Below are 19,358 nucleotides of genomic sequence, written 5' to 3'. Positions count from 1 at the left end.
AACATATATTGGATTACTTGCTAAGTGGGGGAAAGGGAAGAAGGGAAAAAATTAGAACACTGGGTTTTGTAAAGGTAGAACACCGGGTTTTGTAAAGGTGAATGTCAAAAATTATCCATGTACCTATTTTGAAAATAAAAAGCTATAAATAATTTAAAAGATTATAAGAATCAAATATGAAGACATTTATTTTAAATTCTTCTTTAGATTTTTATGGTTCTGCGTTCTCTCTCAGCAATTGTGGACAATTATCTCAGGTTCTAAAACTATGGATTATGACTCCATGTGAGATCTTATAACTGTATGTGGGGTTGCAAAATTATGATTATCAGTAAATAATTGATTTTTATACTTATTTTTATGTCTACATACTAGGGAATATGAAAATTTGGGGGTTAAAAAAGGGTACAAATGAAAAAAAAGTTTAAGAAGACTTGTTTTACATATAATGATACCCTGCATCCAGAATAGTTTATATGGTAAATTCTCAGGTATAGGCTAGATGCCAATTTCTTTTGTGTCTACAATGATATCTATTTTTATTTCATTAATTACATCAGTTGTTTTCCCCCTCCAATTATCAAGTATTTTCTTTTTCTTTCTTCTATCCCTTCTGTACTGGGGGAAAAGGAAAACAAAACTCTCGTAACAAACAAGTATAATAAAGAAAACAAATTCCAATATTGGCCATATCCCAAAATGCAACAATGATACCTTATAATTTTACCTACTTCATTGTATAATCTGCATAGATCAATAAATGCAAGCTCTTTTGTAATTTCTGAGAGCAATCACCAGGTCCAGAATCATTCCAAAAAAATTTCCTCATTTCATAAACAAATCTGCATGACTCAGGCATTTGTTCAACACTATTTTATCAACATATGAGTGTTGATGAGTTTATATGGCCACTGCTCATAGAGTGTGCTTTGTGATTCTACTCTTGGAGCTTGGCCACTTCAGAGGCTCTATCCAGAGATAAACTACTTTTGGTTAAATTTGACAAACCAACAGCCTAGACCTGCTGTTAATATTTACTACTGCTATGTGAAGTAAAGCCTATTTGTTTCCAAAGTACTTCTGTATTTTAACATGTTATCCTCTTCTGCTCTTTGACAAGGAAATGTTTATCTTATGCACTGGAACCTTTTGTATGGTGAAAAAAAAGTAGCATTTAAACTATTTATTAATATACATTAAAATAATTTTTAGAAAATCTATTAATATCAAAGTTGGCAAATGTTTTAATCTTTTTAGATAACATTATTCTAGTGCATTTGCCATATTCTAAGAAGGTCATCCATAAAGAGATGTTTTCTTTGACATTCATTAGTTGTGGTTTGTTTGCTTTTTTAAATAAAAAATAATAACAATAGCTAGCATTTATATAGCACTCTAAGGTTTGCAGTGTTTTATATATGTTATTTCATTTAATTCTTACAACCACCCTGGGAAGTAGATGCTATCACAATGTGGAAAGTGATATAGCTAGTAGGGCTTTTCATGCTATACAACATCATCAGTTAATAAGGTTTTATTAAGTGCTTACTTTGAGCAAGGTACTATGCTAAGTGCTGGGAGTACAAAGAAAGAATACAAATATAATCTCTGCTCTCAAGGACCTCATCCAAGAGATGTGGGAAATAAAAAGGAACAACATACCGAAATATATAGAGTCTAAATGGAGAATAATCTCAAAGAGGAGGCATTGAAAGAATGGGACTGGGAGGTGGAAGGAGAAAAGTGTCATTTAAGTTAACCTTTGAAGGAGTCCAGAAAAGCCAGAAAATAGACATCTGAAGGGAGATCATTAACAGGAGCAAGCCAATGAAAAAACATGAAGTTCTAGAGTGTCTTATAGAGGAAAGCAAAGAGGCTGGATCATAAACTATATGAAAGAACTAAAATGTAAGGAAAATGGGAAGATAGAAGGAGATTCTACAGGGTTTTAAGAATCTAAAAAAAGGTTTTATAGATGATTCTGGAGGTTAACAAGAAGTCCTTGGAATATATGTAGTAAGTAGGAAGGGAGATGGCCTGGTCAGACCTACTCTCTACAAAAATTACTTTGTCAGCAGACAAAGTAACTTGGAAGGTAGCTTGGAGAGGATAAAGTTGTGAAGCATAAAAGGTTATTATAGTAGTCTGAACATGAGGGTCTACACCAGGGTATCTATGTCAAGGAGAAGGGTGCATATACCAGAAATACTGTGAAAGTATAAATGGAAAGACTAAGCAATATGATGGATATGCAGGGTGAGTGAGAATGAAAATTTAAGGATGACACCGAGATTGTGGGCTTGAATGCCTGGGACAATGGTGGCACCCTTGAGAGTAAGAAAAAAGTTCAGAAAAGGGCAGTGCTTTGGAGAGAAAGAATACATTTTCTATACATCTTCTTAATATCTTGAAACCTATTTATTAAGTCAAGTTAGCTAACAGGATCCAATTTCCTATGTAAGCTAAAGCTATATTTACCAATATACTTGGTTGTTTAACTCTGAATTCAGTTTCATTGTATATCATTGTGTGATCCCCTAAGATTCAAAAACTAGTTTAGTACCAAAATTTTGTGGGAAAAGTCACCAACTAATTTCACTTAAACACATAAACACAAATTTATGGAATCCTTAAGGAATGACTCTCCTGTGTTTTTAACTTTATCTTTCTTCTCCCTAAATTTAAAAAATAAACCACTTTCCAGCTCTGTATAAATTTATGAAACCATCCATGATAATTTAACTAGGTTTTGGAAACAAGACTTTGATATCATATGCTTATAATCAAATTACATACCACTGTCTTTTTTTTTTTTTTTTTTTTTTTGCACACACTAAAATTAAAGGATTTAGGAGTCCCAATTTTTAGTCATATGATGTTATGGACTTGCAAGTGATACCATGTGTTGTTAATAAGACTAAGTCTGTTCTGAAGGCATATGCTTCTAATCTTTTAATTAAACAAAATATCTTGGCATAAAAGTTAAGGAAGCCACTATATAACTTAACATTAGCTTTAATAGTCTCTCTCACCAAGGTTATAGAAGATATTACTGTATTTTTAAGAGGAAGTAGAGAATCTTGGAGCTACAATTTAGCTGCCATTCTATAAGAAGTCATCCATAGAGTCTATTTTCCTTTTGTGACTGGAGAGACTGAGATACTTAGAATGAAAAGGAAGAGGATTCTTTTTCTTTTCTTTCTTCCTTTTTTTTGGGGGGGTGGGTGGGTGGGTAATTGGGCTTAAGTGATTTGCTTAGGGTCACACAGCTAGTAAATGTTAAGTTATCTGAGAGTGGATTTGAACTCAGGTTTTCCCTGACTACAGGTCCAGGATTCTATTCACTGTGTCATCTATCTGCTTTTAAAGAAGAAAATTCTTGCAAAGAGACTTGATTAGTTAGCCTGAAGGAGCTGAATAGGGTTTTTTCAAAAGTAATTTTGTGCTGTTACAGTGACTGGCTGTGCTCACTCTCATATCTAAAATATTAAAATTACTTATTTCCATTTTTGCTTTTTTCACAGTTAATTGTAAAAAGAGTTTTGCAATGTACTTTATATACCTTATCTTATTAGAGCCTCACAAAAATCCTCTAAGATAAGTGTTATTATGGTCCCTATTTGACAGATGAGAAAACTGATCAAGATTAAGTGATTTGCCAGGTGTCTCAGGTACTATCTGAACTCAGATCTTACAGGCTTCAAGTCTGCATGGTGCACTGCACCATTTAGTTATTTCATATATTTGATTAAATATTTAGAAATGTCAATATGTATTTAATATAAGAAGACTACAGAATTATATTCATATATAAGAAGTAGCTACTATTGGGAAAGAAAACTTCTCAATTAAATAACTTTTTTTTTAACTGGGCTGGTGGCTCTGAGTTTACTAATTGAAGGACATATTGGAATTGTATTAACTAATGAGGAAACACATACACACTCCTCTCTCACTTTCACTTGGGTGGTTTAAGATTAAATTAGGAAATGCATTAAGTAGCAGAATAAGAAGTAATCTAGGGTTGGCAAGTAAGACTACAAATAAGACTTAAGAGATCCTAGATCCTGTTTAATCTTGCTACATTATAAAATGTATAATCTGAATTTTTGCAAGATTATCCTACAAATATGCATAGATGACCTAGTCTGTATTACCCTGACTTTCTTGAATTCTTAAGAGTTAAGGAAGAGTTAGGGAAGAAGGAAAGGTTAAAAAAAAAAAAAAATTATGAAGCTACTGAATCATAGATTCACAGAATTTCAAAGCTAGAAAAAACTGCAGAGGTCATATGGTAGAAACATAAATTTCCTATACAATAGGTTAGAGGTTATCTGAAGTAGCAAAATGATCTGAGAGAAATCTGACAAGGGGTGATGTGTGCTAGGAATTTCATACTTCTGCCAACACTTCAATTATCACCTTCTCTTGTACTCTTAATAGAGACAGCCAATAATTCAAAGACCAACAGCTTAGAGAACTGCAATGATGAGCAGACTTTCAAAAACACTGGAAGCTCAGCCCTCATAGCCATCATCCAGAGAAGCAATCCTTCTCTGAATATTTGACTTGTCAACTGCCACTGCATGTATCACTGTCTCAAATTCCTTAAGAGTCACAGTTACTAAAGACTCAAAGTTCTCACCCTAAAAGTCCTTGGAATCCTTAAACAGCTCAATATCAGAAACAGATACAGTTTAATTAATGGAAATGGCTTCATGAAGAAGATGCATTACATTTGCTTAGCTGCAGCACCCCAGGACCAATGGGTCTTTTCATCTAACTTGCAGATGAAACCTCTGTTATGTGACTATCCTATTTTAATGTGAGTCTTTTGAAAAGTAGGAATTGCCTTGCTCTTCTATTTGTAACCCCAGAACTTAGTAGAGTGCTTTATAACCTGTTCTTCAGTGATTTAGTCATTCCTATTCTTTGTGACTTCACGGACACACCAGGTCCTTCTGCCACTACTATTTCTTGAAGTCTTTTCTGATGAGCCCTGTCTTCTTATTATATGGGCAAAGTATGGAAGCTTGCAGTTTTAGTTTTAGACCTTCCAATGAATAGCTAGAATCAATTTCTTTTTTAAGAATTGATTGATTTTATCTTCTTGCTATTCAAGGGACTCTCAAGTCTTCTCCAGCAGCACAATTTAAAAGTGTCAATTCTGAGGTTCTCAGGTTTCGTTGTAGTACAATTCTTACATCACTAATGGAAAAACCATAGCATAAACTATATGGACTTTGGTCAGCAAGGTGATGTCTCTGCTTTTTAGTATGCTGTCCAGATTTGCTACAGCTTTCCTTTTACACAGCAAGAGACTTTAAATTTCACCATCTGCAGTGATCTTTGAACAGGCTTTTAATATATGATTTTATTTTTTCATTTATTTACTTATTATCTGCCTCTTTAAAGGAGCTTTTAATGTTACAAAAAGCTCAGAATTTATCAGGGGAGTCCATTCTGGGATAACTGATTGTAATGACTGAGGAACTAACAAGCCTGAATACTGAATACTGTGGGAAATTTTTCCTGTTTTTTTTTTTTCCCTTCTGTCTTTCTGATAAGATCAACATATACACTGTAAGAAGCACTTAAATGTGCAGAAAAAAAGACTTGTATATTAAGATGGGATGACTTGGCCTAAATCAATTCAGTCTAAATTGCAAATTTTTCCTGAGAAGGAAATTAAGTAGACTCTTCATAACTTTATAGAAAACACAAAAAGCAGGAAATATTTCCTATAAGGAGCCATAATTTATTTTGCATGCTTACAATTTTTAAAAAAGCTTCATGCATTCTGACCCAAGCAAATTCAGTAGGACAATCAAATAGCCTAAACCCTCTTAATCATTATAAGACAGAAATTCAGAGAAGATAATTTTTAAAAGTCAAGTATGCCCTGACTTGAGGAAATATTTCAACATTTCACATAATTTCAGTAACTGGGCTTTCAGTATATTGATAGCTATATAGATCATGCAAAACATATTCAGAATTATTCCTCCCCCCCCCAAAAAAAAATACTAATATACAAAATGAAACCAAGAAATTAGCGCATAGTAGATTGGAATTTAATTGAAAATTTTTATAGTTGTTGGCATGACTTTTTATAGCAATATATGTATAGCTAAATGGGACCTAAAAGACCATTGACCCTAAACTCCTATAAATGAGGAAACTATGATCCAAGTGAAGTGATTTATCCGAGGTTACCCAGATAATATTTGAATTCAGGTTCTCTTACTTCAGCTAAGGGCTGTATAAGCAATATAGAAGCAATTTTCCCAAATAAGAGTTAATGTTAGTTATAAAATCTACAAATACTTAATAAGCCCCTATTATATGCTAGGCACTGTCTCAGATCTGAGGCTATAAGGGGGAAAAAAAAAAAAAAAAAAAGGAAACAGTCCCTGTCTTCAACATGTTTACATTTGATCACAATATCTAAGAGACTCAAAAACATTAAAAAAAAAAAAAAAAAAAACCCCCAAAACACAGGAAAACAAAATGTGAGTTCTTTGAAAACAGGGATTTTCTTTTTCCTCTTTTTGCAATCCTAGCAATTAACCCAGTGCCTGGAACAAAGTAGGAGTTTAAAAAATATTTACCAAATGAATAGTTTGAAAATTTACTCAATTGTTCATTTATTCATTAATTCATCAAATAAACATTTAGTAAATGTCTTCTATGTACGGAGTCTTATACTAGAAATCCTTGGGCAAATCAACAATAATAGTTAATTCTGTTATTATTGGCAAGAATGGAATCAGAAGGTTTTAGCTCTAATCCTAGTCCTGTGTATATTTGGCTAAGTCACTCAGCTATTCTAGGTCTCAGTTTTGTCATCTATAAAACGAAACAATCTCTAAAGATGCTTTCAGTTCAAATTCCATTAATTCTAAGGCTTAGGACAAAAATCTAAGTTTCTTTTTTATGTGCAATGGGAACAATAGCAAACTCACAAATTCCCAAAGCAATTTCCAAATCAAATGACTACTTTTTTTTTTTAACACTATTAAAAGTTGTCTCATTAGATGTCTTTTCATTTATGATTGCTATCAATAGTAAAACAGCTGAAGGATAAAAATAATATGTATTTTAAAAGAGCTTAAAAATTAGAAAAATAATAATTCCCCCAATGAACATGTTTAATATAGAGAAAACAAGAATATAGATTTATTTAATAAAATCCTTTTACAAGATCAAACTACATTAATATAACTTTAGCTCTGTGGGAATATGGAACTGAGAGGCAAGGATGGAAACATACCAAGAAATGGATACCAGAAATAAGACCTCATGTGGCTTCTTTGGACAAAACCAAAAGCTCTTTTGGACAACAAAGGCCTAGATTCCATTGAACATATATCATGGAAAGATATTAGAGACTAATGTTTTACTCATTTGGTTATTTTTAATGGACAATTGGTTATAGAGATATTTATTCTCACAAAATGATGAAAACACATATTCTAACAGTTGTATAACTCAAATAAAGTTAGTAGATGTTGAATCCCATTTCTTTTTTGACTGATAGAACATGGAAATTTTATAGACTAGATTTCACTAAAGCATTTTTAAAAATGTTTTATGTTATTCTTGTAGTCAAGATAATTGAACATGGGCTTGATGATACTGCAACTAGATGAATGAACAACTAGTTGAATGACAGGAACCAAAATGTAGTTGTTAATGATTTGGTTTCAACCAGGAAGAAGGTGCCCAATGAAGTCCATCTAGGATTTGTCCTTGACCTTCTGTTCTTTACCATATTTACTAATAGAAACAACATGCTCATCAAATCTGAAGATGATACAAAGCTAACATATTAGATAAAAGAATGAGGATTGAAAAAGGTGTGTTAGGCTAACAAGGTCACTCCGAACTAAATTAAACCTCACTTATATTAAAGTTAGATTAAATATAAAGTTCCACACCTGGGTACAAAAAAAAAAAAAAAAAAAAAAAAAAAACAGCCTTACAAGCTCTAGATTAGGCAAATGAAAAACAATAGTTCACGAGAAAATATGGGGAAGGGCAGAAGGGAGATATGGATATTGGACTGCAAAATCAAAAGAAGACATCAATGTGACATGGCTGCTCAAAAAACTGACAAAGTTAGGCTGCATTAGCAGAGACATAATGTCTATAATATGGAGTTCTGAATTCTCCTTTGTGCAAGTTCTGAAGAACTTGATAATCCAGAAAGGCTCCTATAGAAGCTGATTAGGTTGTTGAATGGTCTACAGATCCTACTGGACTATTAGAGATTCTTTCAAAGACTATGGAATGTTAGTTTGAAAAAGAAAAATAATTAGGGAGGTAATAGTGTTATCCAAATATTCTGAAAGGTAATGATTTAATTTGATTAAATTTGATCTTTGTGGCTTCAAGGTAACAACAAGTGAATTTAGTACTACCAAGAGTGGAATCTAACAGATCTCCTTTTACTACAGACATCTAAGACTAATTTTGGGAAGTGTAGTAGAAGCAATTAACATGCATGTATTAAGTATGTACTATCTGTGCAAGTCACTAGGCTAAGCACTTGGGATATAAAGAAAGGCAAGGAAAAAAAAAAGGATTGTTGTCATCAAAGAGCTCAAAGTCTAATGGAGGAAACAAAATGCAAAACAGTAACAACAAAACTGCCACAAAGCTATATACATAAAATCACATATAGAATATATTAAAGAAGGGTTGGACTAGATAGTTCTGAAAGTCCCTTCCAATGCTATAATTCCATGAAATGTTCATGGACTTTACCTAAAACTAAATAAAAAACTTTTTATTCCTCTCTTTATATTCCTATTATCTAGCAATCTAGTTAGATTGTATTCGGAAACTTCAAAGTTTTTTCATTGATCCCAAGTTGCTTCTTAGTACAATAGCATGTATATTTAAAATCAATATTCTCCTAGAGAACAAATAATCTCCTAGCAACAAATCATGTAGTGCCATAATGTAAGGAGTTTTTAAGAGGGATATAAATTTATTTCTCCAAAGAAAACTTTGATCCCAAAGAGATATTAGAAGGCATCTCCATCTACCCCTAATTTGTAGAAATGAGACACATTGAGGAACACTGAATATATAATATCAAATTTTCTTGAAATGATGGTTAGTATTGCTGTTGTTCCCTACAGCTTTGAGAGTCTATGAATATATGTAAAGATGTCAAAAAATGTGACATCTTTACATATATTCATAGACTCTCAAAGCTGTAGGGAACAACAGAAATCCTATGGTTCAGTGCATCTCAGGACAGGAATACCTTATATGGCATTTTTGACAAATGATCACTAGTGTATATATAAGGAAAAACTTCCTCAAAAGCTCTGACTATTGAGAAAGTTTTTCCTTATATCTACACTAAGTCTTCTTCTCAACAATTTTTACCCATGCACTTAGACAATTTTGTTTCAGAAGAAGTAGGCAAGAGAGAAGTATATTACAGAATTTCCCAAGATAAATGTCAAGAGTTTGTATATTAAGTATCTATTATGTATGAAGCTCTGGTGTTGAGAGGCTGGGAGAGATGGAAAAATGACTTCTATTCATATAGTCAACCTATGTAATAACTACTAGCCAGTCTTTATAAAGCACATAGAATGATAAAGTATAAGTACAAGATTCTATAGGGAAGTAAAGAATTTCTGACTTGCTTGATATCAGAATATACTGACTTCTATGTCAGGCTGATTTTCCCATACTGGAAAAATAAGAAAACAGATTTCCTTTAAAGTTTGTTAAATTTGGTCTGTAGGAAAATAGCAAGCCTCTAACTAGGACAACACACTTTTATAAGACTGATACATTTTCCCTGAAGCTCAGAGATCTCAGGATTTAGTGACCATGGAGAGAAAGTAAATATTGGAAACAATACACAAGGTATCTGTGAAACTTGTTCTTTCCCTTATTCTCTGTCTCACAGAATTTCAAATTTTTAAAAAGAGAGAGATAAATTGAGAACTACTAGTTCATAACACCGGTCAAATCTAGAGCATCCATCCTGAAGGAAAATAAGTAGACACTGACAAAATAACAATCTGTACAGCCAAAATTATTTCTGTGCTTGTCATTGTAAGGAGGTTTCCAGTACTGCAAATATAGGGAATCTTTTCCTGGAATCATGGCAAAACTTTTCAAGAGAAAGAATCATAAAAAAGGTTTGAGAAACCCAGATATAAAGAAATAAAATGATGACAAGAACATTAAAAAAACAAACATCACCCTATCCTGAGAACCTTTGACCAGATTACAGTAGAAATGTGAACATTCCATTTTACTTCTAGAATTCAGTGTATAATTTTATACTTTGATTCCCTTATCTTTTCCTTATAGTCTCAAAGGTAACAAGTTTCATTCTGAAGAAGGGAATGGCAGGTAAAGTTCCATGTGAACAAAAAGTAGTGACTAAGTCATTTTAATTATTATCATCTTTACTTTGATAACTGATCTGGTTCTTACTGATTATGGACATCCCCTCTGGCAATAGTCAATAAGCATTATTGAGTGCCTACATGTGTCAGGCTATGTCAACCTATCCATGCCTGCCTAGTCTCTGTGACACATTTTTTGCATTCTCTCATAAGTTCCTCACTGAGAGTCTACCCTTCATGTCAGGGATCTTCCGCTCTTTCTTTTGATCTCATGAAAATACCAAAGAAGCATGTGCATTGTCCATTGTCTTTGTTCTTGCCTTACTTTTTCTCTCCCAATCATATCTTTAATGACAATAAAGTTTCTCCTAAACAATTCTTTGTTTGAAAGTGTTATAGCCTCTTTACCAAATTCTCCTTTGTTACCTGATCCCCAAGTTAGATTCTTTAGAGAATATAAATTTCTATGACTCAGTCATATCACATCATCAGGAGAAAGTTGGAATTTAAAACATAGGTCTTTGTTCTAGGGAAAGTTTAAGGTTATTTAAAAACCACTTCTATGATGATATTACTTTACAACTATATCAATTGTAGCATATGGCAACTTATCAAAGGTCTTTGATTGTAAATGACCTATTGGAGATACACATATGAGGTAAGACCCAATTCCCACACTTAACAAACTTATTAATCTAAAAAGGAAGAAACTACACATGCAAACCAGAATGTTATAAATACAAAGAATTCCAAAAGTCTAGATAAACTGAATGATTTAACTACATGAGTTTTAGCAATTAGTGCACATGGGCAACATTATTAAGTATCTAGAAATGCAAAGTACCAAGTTAGACACTTGGGATACACAAACAAGTAAGACATAATCCATTACTTGTAAAGCAATGGTAATTACTTTTAAAGTAATTGTAAAGTACCAAGTTAGACATTTGGGATATACATAATAAATTACTTCAGGAAATTGATAATCTAACTAAAATATGAAAAATATGAAAGAAAATTCAAATCAGAAACTTGAGGGGGAGAGATCATTTTTGGTTTGGAGGGAAAGAGAAGCCTTTCACTGAAGAAGTAACAGTTGAGTAGGATTTTGAGTGAAGAGAGAAATTTTACCATGAGGTTTTTGGATTTTGGGTAGATGTTTATCTGAATAGATAGCATGAACAAAAGCAAAAGGAGAGAGCAGGCCAGGAACAGAAGACATTATCACTTCTCAGCCTTTCCTTGTCTGTAGCTCTGGAGGCCATAAGTGATACTTAAGGTGAACTCTACTTTGATTTGTTTCTTCTAATAAAAGAAGACCTGCTTTTATTTTCCTGAAGGTTCTATTTCTGATTTTTAAAGTTTTAGTTTATTAGAATTAAATGCTGACCTACTGAATGTGGAGGCTTTCACTGTTGCCTCATTTAAACCCCACCCCTCACCTCCCTATAGCAACTTCAAATTGTTGCTCTTTCCCCCCCTTTAAAACCACTAACAGATTTTGGCAGAGAATAGAGCTGGAGGGGACAGATGATAAAAACGGAATTTGTTTGACCTAGTTTGTCACTTGCATCAACTGTTCTACAAATTTAACATCCTGCAAACAACAAAGCAAACTCTGGAGACATCATTTAATAATTCATGCTAGTGGCTTTGAAGAGGCTTACCTTGACCAGAATTGTATATTGCTTTTACAGATTTTTTCACTTTCTGGAGGGCAGTTCTATCTTGGTCTAGAGCCTAAACAAAACCAAAACAAAAAGTAAAAATAAATAAATGAATGAATGATTAAATAAAGAGTTCATTAATGAAAAGAAATAAAGAACCAGTCCTCTCTGCATTTGCTTTTTCTAAGCATAAGAACAAACACCACATGCAGTGACATATTTATAAATAGCTAACTTCAGGCACTAGAAGTACTCTGAATGTGTTGACAGAGTCATCGTGGGAAATCTTTTGTCACTCAGTCCTTCACATGTATAAGTCTCTGAGAATCAAGATGATGATGTGGCAGTCACTCAACATAGAAAGCTTAACACAAAAAACTATACCAGTACTAGCACAAGAATAGTAGAAACAACACTGAAATGAACAGTTTGGGAGATTTGATTTTCAGCCCCAATTCCATCGTTTAGTAGCCATGTAAACCTGAACAAAACATATCTTTGATTCCCATTTTCCTGATTTATGAAGAGGGAGAGAAATAATTTACACTATTCTGTACCTCAGAGAATTGTTATGGGGATCAAACGAGGCAGCTAAGGTGCACAGTGGATAGAGTGCTGAATCTGGACTCTAGCTATATGACCTTAAGCATATCACTTGAGTTCTATATACCCGTTTCTTCAACTTCTCAGAGTTGTTGTGAGGATCAAATGAAATAATAATTATAAAGTATTTAGCATAGTTCCTGACATACACTAAATAGTACTAATATTTTTAAATGAGATAACATATAGGAATGAATTATAATTATTAAATGTCATATTTCCTCCAGTAGTCTTGGTTTTTGTTGTTGTTGCCTGTTTTCTTTTTTCTTTTTTTTTTTTTTTTGGGGGGGGGAAGGTGTGGCTTTCTTTTATACTCCCATTACTTAGTACTTTGCATACTTGGCACATAGTAATTAATACAGATTAGTTGATTATGTAAAAATGAGCTATTGTTGATTATAATCTCTGGGCATATATAAAAGAATTAATGTCCAATCTCAGTCTTACTGGGGAATGTAAGAAAATACATTTAAAAATAATCTACAAATGGATATAATTGCATTATTATATTCTCTGGGACTCAAAGAAGAGACTGGACTAAAAACTTTTGGGATCTCCTCTGGTTTTAAATCAATGATCTTATGACCTCTAAAGTACTTTTCAGTTTTCATTAAATTTGATTTAACAATGACAAGAGTAGGAATTGAACTAGATGATGTTTAGACTCTATAAGTCTATAAAAGTTAGTGGAATAAAAGTTGCACGCTTTGACGTGAGATTAATAGCTATAGTTTGGTGCCAAATGGGACTAAGGGTTGAAGGCAAAGCCAAGGCAAATTTCTATACATCTGAGGAGGCTAGGTTTGGGAATTATTTTGCCTTTGTGCTGTTGTCTCACGTAGATTTTAGATTTATGCTGTGCATGTTGACTAAACACATGTGTTTATATATAGAATATATACATATAAATTCCACAAATATACTTCTCTCTTATTATTACTGTTTTAACATTAACATTTGTGATTTAAAAAAAAAAAAAATCTAATGTTTTATTAAAAGTCAGAGTAAATGGGGGCAGCTAGGTGGCGCAGTGATAGAGCACCAGCCTTGAATTCAGGAGGACCCAAGTTCAAATCTGGTCTCAGACACTTAACACTTCCTAGCTGTGTGACCCTGGGCAAGTCACTTAACGCCAGCCTCAGGGAAAAAAAAAAAAGTCAGAGTAAATATATATCATCCTGTGTACTCAACACATCTGACCACTGCCTTTCCAACTCCCATTTCAAGTTTTATTATATAGATCTCTTTCTAAGACATGTAGGATAAATAACATGAACAATATCTTATAGGCAGAGTGGAGTCATAGTGGAAAACAGTAGTTCTACTTATCTGAGTGAGTGAGTGAAGAGTGAGGGCTATGAGAAAGATACAAGTCTAAGCATTCTCGGAAAAAGCAAGGACATTTAAAAATATTTAAAACATTCCTTGTCCATTTTTAAATGCAAGGTCCCATTCCCATTTTCCGCATCGTGGAAGAAGCACTGGACAAAAGCAAACAGATTCTGAATTCTTCTAATCCTGATTTAACCACTGAATAATCGTGTGACCCCTAGACAGATCACTAGGCCTTTAGGTCTTAATTTTATCTCCTATAAATGAAGCAGGTTAGACTATATTACTATGATGACTAATATTATAAAAAATAATGTCATTAATGCTTATTTTTAAGCAGGCAAAGTAGATTTACTTTTGGAAGGACAGATTATTTTTGTTATTGCTGCTAACACCCTTATCATCATTATTACTAATACTATTAACAACTCATGAGTTCTATTTACAGTTCCTTGTTTTTCAATTTATTTGCTTCCTCACATCCATGACTAATTAACAACTCATGTGCATAAATCAAAAGGAAGAAAACTGAGAAATAGGTTAGTTAGTATTCTGTGTATTAGAATGGTCCCGTGATTTTACAGATTCAGGGAATTTCTAGAGAAGAAACACTCTATACAGATTTAACAGTTCTTTTGTAGCTTGTGTTCTCAGAAAGTTGTCTGGGAAACTTTTACGTAGAGATTTCCAAATAGTACATCTGGTAAATAAGACTTAACCAGGTTTTTCCTGATTTCAAGGACAGTTTCTCTATCCACCAAGTCAATGCTATCTCTTGGTATTACATAAATAATCATCATCACTATCACCACTGACTACCACCATTTTCACTAAGATGATATAACATGTTGTAGTAGTTTAAAGAATATCTTGTACTCAATAAAAGCTAGTATAAGCCTACAGGACCATGTCATGTCCAAGTTAATATTTCACTGCCCAGGGCAACTTTCTACAACCTCTAGATATTATAAACTTGTCATAAAGCCAGAGATCTTCAACAATGAAATAAATTTACATATTCGGAGCTCCCCATACTAATAAAATTAGTAGGCTGAACCTCTCACCTCCAAAGCAGTAATAATAAAGCAGCTGACATTTATAGTACTTTAAGATTTCAAAGGCACTCTACACAAGCTAATTTTATTTGGTCCTCACAACAACCCTGTGAACAAACAGTACTATCTTTTTTTTTTTTTTTTTTTTTTTAAATTTATTTTTATTTTATTTTATAATTATAACATTTTTTGACAGTACATATGCATGGGTAATTTTTTACAACATTATCCCTTGCACTTACTTCTATTCAGATTTTTTCCCTTCCTCCCCCAAACCCCTCCCCCAGATGGCAAGCAGTCTTATATATGTTAAATATATTACAGTATAATTTAGATACAATATATGTGTGTAGAACCGAATTTTTTGTTGCACAGGAAGAATTGGATTCAGAAGGTAAAAATAACAGTTTACATTCATTTCCCATTGTTCCTTTTCTGGATGTAGCTGGTTCTTTCCATCATTAATCAATTGGAATTGGATTAGCTCTTCTCTATGTTGAAGAAATCCACTTCCATCAGCATACATCCTCGTACAGTATCATTGTTGAAGTGTATAATGATCTTCTGGTTCTGCTCGTTTCACTCAGCATCAGTTGATGTAAGTCTCTCCAAGCCTCTCTATATTTCTCCTGTTGGTCATTTCTTATAGAACAATAATATTCCATAACATTCATATACCATAGTTTACCCAACCATTCTCCAATTGATGGACATCCATTCATCTTCCAGCTTCTAGCCACTATGAAAAGGGCTGCCACAAACATTTTGGCACATACAGGACCCTTTCCCTTCTCTAGTAGTTCCTTGGGGTATAAGCCCAGTAGTAGTATGGCTGGGTCAAAGGGTATGCACATTTTGATAACTTTTTGGGCATAATTCCAGATTGCTCTCCAGAATGGTTGGATTCTTTCACAACTCCACCAACAATGCATCAGTGTCCCAGTTTTCCCACAGCCCCTCCAACATTCATCGTTATTTGTTCCTGTCATCTTAGCCAATCTGACAGGTGTGTAATGATACCTCAGAGTTGTCTTAATTTGCATTTCTCTGATCACTAGTGATTTGGAACACTCTTTCATATGAGTGGAAATAGTTTTAATTTCATCATCTGAAAATTGTCTGTTCATATCCTTTGACCATTTATCAATTGGAGAATGGCTTGATTTCTTATAGATTAAAGTCAATTCTCTGTATATTTTGGAGATGAGGCCTTTATCAGAACCTTTAACTGTAAAAATTTTTTCCCAATTTGTTACTTCCCTTCTAATCTTGTTTGCATTAGTTTTGTTTGTACAGAAACTTTTTAATTTGGTGTAATCAAAATGTTCTATTTTGTGATCAATAATGGTCTCTAGTTCTCCCTTGGACACAAACTCCTTCCTCCTCCACAAGTCTGAGAGGTAAACCATCCCATGTTCCTCCAATTTATTTATGATTTCGTTCTTTATGCCTAAATCTTGGACCCATTTTGATCTAATCTTAGTATGTGGTGTTAAATGTGGGTCCATGCCTAGTTTCTGCCATACTAATTTCCAGTTTTCCCAGCAGTTTTTGTCAAATAATGAATTCTTATCCCAAAATTTGGGATCTTTGGGTTTGTCAAAGATTAGATTGCTATTTTTATTCACTATCTTGTCCTGGGAACCTAACCTATGCCACTGATCAACTAGTCTATTTCTTAGCCAATACCAAATGGTTTTGGTGACGGTTGCTTTATAATATAGCTTTAAATCAGGTACACTTAGACCACCTTCCTCTGACTTTTTTTTCATTAGTTCCCTTGCAATTCTCGACCTTTTATTCTTCCATATGAATTTTGTTGTTATTTTTTCTAGGTCATTAAAATAGTTTCTTGGGAGTCTGATTGGTATAGCACTAAATAAATAGATTAGTTTGGGGAGTATTGTCATCTTTATTATATTCGCTCGGCCTATCCAAGAACATTGAATGTCTTTCCAATTATTTAAATCTGACTTTATTTTTGTGGCAAGTGTTTTGTAATTTTGCTCATATAATTCCTGACTCTCCTTTGGTAGATATATTCCCAAATATTTGATACTATCGACTGTTATTTTGAATGGAATTTCTCTTTGTATCTCTTGCTGTTAGATTGTGTTGGTAATGTATAAAAATCCTGAGGATTTATGTGGATTTATTTTGTATCCTGCGACTTTGCTAAAATTCTGAATTATTTCTAATAGCTTTTTAGCAGAGTCTTTGGGGTTCTCTAAGTATACCATCATGTCATCTGCGAAAAGTGACAATTTGATTTCTTCATTTCCTACTCTAATTCCTTGGATCTCTTTCTCGGCTCTTATTGCCAAGGCTAGAGTTTCTAGTACTATATTGAATAGTAATGGTGATAGTGGGCAACCTTGTTTCACTCCTGATCTAACAGGGAAAGGTTCTAGTTTATCACCATTACATATGATGTTTACTGAAGGTTTTAAATATATGCTCCTTATTATTTTAAGGAATAGTCCATTTATTCCTATACTCTCAAGAGTTTTTAGTAGGAATGGATGTTGGATTTTATCAAATGCCTTTTCTGCATCTATTGAGATGATCATATGGTTTTTATTAATTTGATTATTAATATGGTCAATTATACTAATAGTTTTTCTAATATTAAACCAGCCCTGCATTCCTGGTATAAATCCCACTTGGTCATAGTGTATTATTCTGGGGATGATTTTCTGAAGTCTATTTGCTAATATCTTATTTAAGATTTTAGCATCAATATTCATTAAGGAAATTGGTCTATAGTTTTCTTTCTCAGTTTTCGATCTACCTGGTTTAAGTATCAGTACCATGTCTGTGTCATAGAAGGAATTTGGTAGGACTCCTTCAATCCCTATTTTTTCAAATAGTTTACATAGCATTGGAGTTAGTTGTTCTTTAAATGTTTGGTAGAATTCACCTGTAAATCCATCTGGTCCTGGGGACTTTTTCTTAGGAAGTTGGTTAATAGCTTGGTCTATTTCTTTTTCTGAGATGGGACTATTTAGACTACTTACTTCTTCCTCTGTTAATCTGGGCAAGCTATATTTTTGAAGGTATTCTTCCATTTCATTTAAGTTATCAAATTTATCGGCATAAAGTTGAGCAAAGTAGCTCCTAACTATTGTTCTAATTTCCTCTTCATTAGTGGTGAGTTCACCCTTTTCATTTTCAAGACTATCAATTTGCTTTTTCTCTTTCCTTTTTTTAATCAGGTTTACTAAGGGTTTGTCTATTTTGTTGGTTTTTTCATAAAACCAACTCTTAGTTTTATTAATTAATTCAATAGTTTTTTTACTTTCAATTTTATTAATCTCACCTTTTATTTTTTGAATTTCAAGTTTTGTGTTTGTCTGGGGGTTTTTAATTTGTTCCTTTTCTAGCAATTTTAGTTGTAAACCCAATTCGTTGGCCCTCTCTTTCTCTATTTTATGCAAGTAGGCCTGTAGAGATATAAAACTTCCCCTAATTACTGCTTTGGCTGTATCCCACACATTTTGGTATGATGTCTCATTATTGTCATTTTCTTGGGTGAAGTTATTAATTATGTCTATGATTTGCTGTTTTACCCAATCATTCTTTAGTATAAGATTATTTAGTTTCCAATTATTTTTTGGTCTATTTTCCCCTGTCTTTTTATTAAATGTTATTTTGATTGCATTATGGTCTGAAAAGGATGCATTTACTATTTCTGCCTTACTGCATTTGATTTTGAGGTTTTTATGCCCTAGTATATGATCAATTTTTGTATAGGTTCCATGAACTGCTGAGAAGAAAGTATATTCCTTTCTGTCTCCATTTAGCTTTCGCCAAAGATCTATCATATCAAACTTTTCTAGTATTCTATTTACCTCTTTGACTTCTTTCTTATTTATTTTGTGGTTTGATTTATCTAATTCTGATAGTGCAAGGTTGAGATCTCCCGCTATTATAGTTTTGCTATCTATTTCCTCTTGCAGCTCTCTTAATTTCTCTTTTAAGAATTTAGATGCTGCACCACTTGGTGCATACATGTTTAATATTGATACGGCTTCACTATTGATGCTTCCCTTTAGCAGGATATAATGCCCTTCCTTATCTCTTTTAATTAGATCAATTTTTGTTTTTGCTTGATCTGAGATGAGGATGGCTACTCCTGCTTTTTTGGTTTTGCCTGAAGCATAATAGATTCTGCTCCACCCTTTTACTTTTAGTTTGAATGTCTCATCCTGTTTCAGGTGTGTTTCCTGTAAACAACATATAGTAGGATTCTGACTTTTAATCCAGTCTGCTAACTGCTTCCTCTTTATGAGGCAGTTTGCCCCATTCACATTTAT

At 33.2% G+C, this 19,358-nt stretch overlaps 1 protein-coding gene across 12 annotated transcripts in view; it reads right to left on the bottom strand.

The window, feature by feature from the left end:
• The window catches only part of ASAP1 (ArfGAP with SH3 domain, ankyrin repeat and PH domain 1), a 568,420-nt gene that overhangs the window by 181,094 nt on the left and 367,968 nt on the right, over positions 1 to 19,358 (bottom strand). For 10 of the 12 annotated variants that reach the window (XM_074265489.1, XM_074265495.1, XM_074265486.1 and 7 more), the window contains one exon: positions 12,053 to 12,125. The exons of the other annotated variants lie outside the window; for them this stretch is intronic. In XM_074265489.1, coding sequence (XP_074121590.1) covers positions 12,053 to 12,125 — 73 coding nt within the window. The remainder of the gene's footprint in view (positions 1 to 12,052; positions 12,126 to 19,358) is intronic. 12 annotated transcript variants of the gene reach the window in all.

Source organism: Sminthopsis crassicaudata, chromosome 1 (assembly GCF_048593235.1).
Source record: "Sminthopsis crassicaudata isolate SCR6 chromosome 1, ASM4859323v1, whole genome shotgun sequence".
In the NCBI taxonomy this organism is placed as follows: Eukaryota; Metazoa; Chordata; class Mammalia; order Dasyuromorphia; family Dasyuridae; genus Sminthopsis; species Sminthopsis crassicaudata.
The sequence above is the reverse complement of the archived record's forward strand: the minus strand, read 5'-3'. Positions and strand labels throughout refer to the sequence as shown.